At 58.7% G+C, this 2,017-nt stretch overlaps 1 protein-coding gene across 1 annotated transcript; it reads right to left on the bottom strand.

Moving 5' to 3' along the window:
* Window positions 1-63: 63 nt before the first annotated feature.
* GUITHDRAFT_120212 (hypothetical protein) lies at window positions 64-1,251 on the bottom strand (the record flags this gene model as incomplete). Its single annotated transcript, XM_005820547.1, has 8 exons — window positions 64-157; window positions 203-269; window positions 312-370; window positions 414-478; window positions 524-615; window positions 789-886; window positions 1,033-1,099; window positions 1,179-1,251. 8 exons carry the CDS (start codon window positions 1,249-1,251, stop codon window positions 64-66), a joined length of 615 nt encoding a protein of 204 aa, XP_005820604.1.
* Window positions 1,252-2,017: the final 766 nt, after the last annotated feature.

The raw sequence follows: 2,017 nt of genomic DNA, 5'->3' as shown, positions 1-2,017 counted from the left end.
TACCTTCGCTCCTCCTCCTCCTCCTCCTCCCTCCTCCTCCTCCTCCTCCTCCTCCTCCTCCTCCTACCTCGACGTCAGCTCGTTCATCCGTGCGAGCGTCTTGAGCAAGTGCGGGTCCAAATTTCTCAGCCTCTCTGCTCGATCGAAGACGAGGAAGCTGCGCGCCGGGTAAGCAGAAGCTGGTCCCTCCTCCCCTCCTTACCAGGTCTCCTCCTCCTCCTGCTCCTTCCTCTCATGCAAGATCCATCTCCCTTCCTCGTCCCCGCATGCTGCTCACGGATCAGCCAGCAGACAACCAGCACAACTCTCACTTTGTCTGAGGCTCTTGTTGTCCACGAAGAGGCGCACAAACTTGGAGACGTCGTTGCATCTTTCCTCCACCATCACCTCCGTCACATCCCAGCTCCCAGCACCTGAGCTTGTTCTCCTCCTCTTCGCTGCTCGTCCTCCTCCCCGAGCAGCACAGCTGCTGTAGGACCTGCCCCCGGCATGAGCTCAGGTTCAACGTCCCCTGACGCCTTACCATCTCAAAAAGCGCGCTGGGGGTAGTCGCTTCGACGCAGTTGACAAAGGCATGTGGCGCCTTCAGGGTTAAGAGCAAGTCTTGCACGACAGCTGGCAGGGAAGTGAGAAGGAAGAGGAATGCCAGAAGAAGACTGAGCTGCAAACAACGAGACAGCATGATCGGGGTAGGAAACATGATAGACGTGAGCAAGAAAGTAGTGTGAGGATGAGAAGTGAAGAGGCGTGTTGAGACGAGACATGGCTGATGTTTGTTCTTGTATCACCTGATTTCCCTGTCGATGCATGACCATTCACGAAGATTGGGGGGACGTGCGCCCTCCTTGGGCCGAAGATGTTGAGAAGCTGCTGGATTTCATCGTTCCTGTGAGAAACCATTAAGAAACTAATTCAATCGATCAGTGTCATGATGGCTGATGTTGTTTGTTGCTCGATCATATCACAGACAATCTTGTCTCAGATCACAGACAATCTTATCTCAGATCACAGACAACCTCATCTCTTCCTCACCTTCCAATCCACCGTGCTCGCATTTCCTTCACTCTCACTGGTTCGTTCATGTTGGGCCTGCTCGTCCCTGACACGGACACGGGTTAGAACCGCAGGAGAGCATCGATCGTGTGAGGATCTTTGTCTTCGTTGTCCTCTCTCCCTACCTTGCTCGTCCTGCTCGGCTTCTCCTCCTCGCCCTCCCTGTCGCTCTTCCTCCCTCTTCCGCTCCTTCCCCATCTTGTTCTTCCTTCCCCTTTCGGAAAGTGACCCCACATCCCCTCATTGATCCATGAGTCTGCCGCCGGAGCCTGCACCGTGACTCCGGCCGGACCGTGCCCAGCCTCCCGGCCCGGGACCGCCGGGTACGGTGGCCCGGCCGGGCAGCCGAGTACTGATAACTAACTGAACTGATAGTAACTTGAATCAGGCCGGGCCCGGCCCGGCCGGGCCGGGCCGGGAGGAGGGGTACAGACCGTGCCCGGCGCCCAGGGGGCCGCCGGCTCAACCGTACGGTCAAGTCACAAGTTCCAAGAGTCTTGACCGTGACGGTCCTGGCACCGGGGGGCCCGGGGGCACCGGGCACCGGGTACCGTGTACCACCGGGTCGAGTCCGGGTGACGGTTCTGAAGTTCAAAGTAAGCGCCGGCGCCGGGCCCCTCGGCCCGGAAGCCGCAGCGGCCGGCTGTTTCGTGGGCCCACTCCGACGGGGATCGGCGGCGGGCGGCGGCCCTGGCCGCCGTCAACCGTCACCGGAACTGCGGAACTTCCCGGACGGACTCCGGGACTCGAATCACATGATGGGCTACGCGCGCCTGGGAACAGATTTGAAGCCAGAGTAGAGTCCGTTTTTAGAGGGGGTCAGAGTCTGACTGGTAGTCACGAATGTCACTTGACATAAGACCACACCCATTGATGGCACGGACTGACCCGCAGTGATATCAGGTATCTCCCCAGAATCTCCTCTTGATCTCGCGGCCCCCATTAGCTCTCTTCTGGTAGTCTT

Source organism: Guillardia theta (genome assembly GCF_000315625.1).
Source record: "Guillardia theta CCMP2712 unplaced genomic scaffold GUITHscaffold_173, whole genome shotgun sequence".
Lineage (NCBI taxonomy): Eukaryota > Cryptophyceae > Pyrenomonadales > Geminigeraceae > Guillardia > Guillardia theta.
This window is presented reverse-complemented; position numbering and strand designations above follow the sequence as displayed.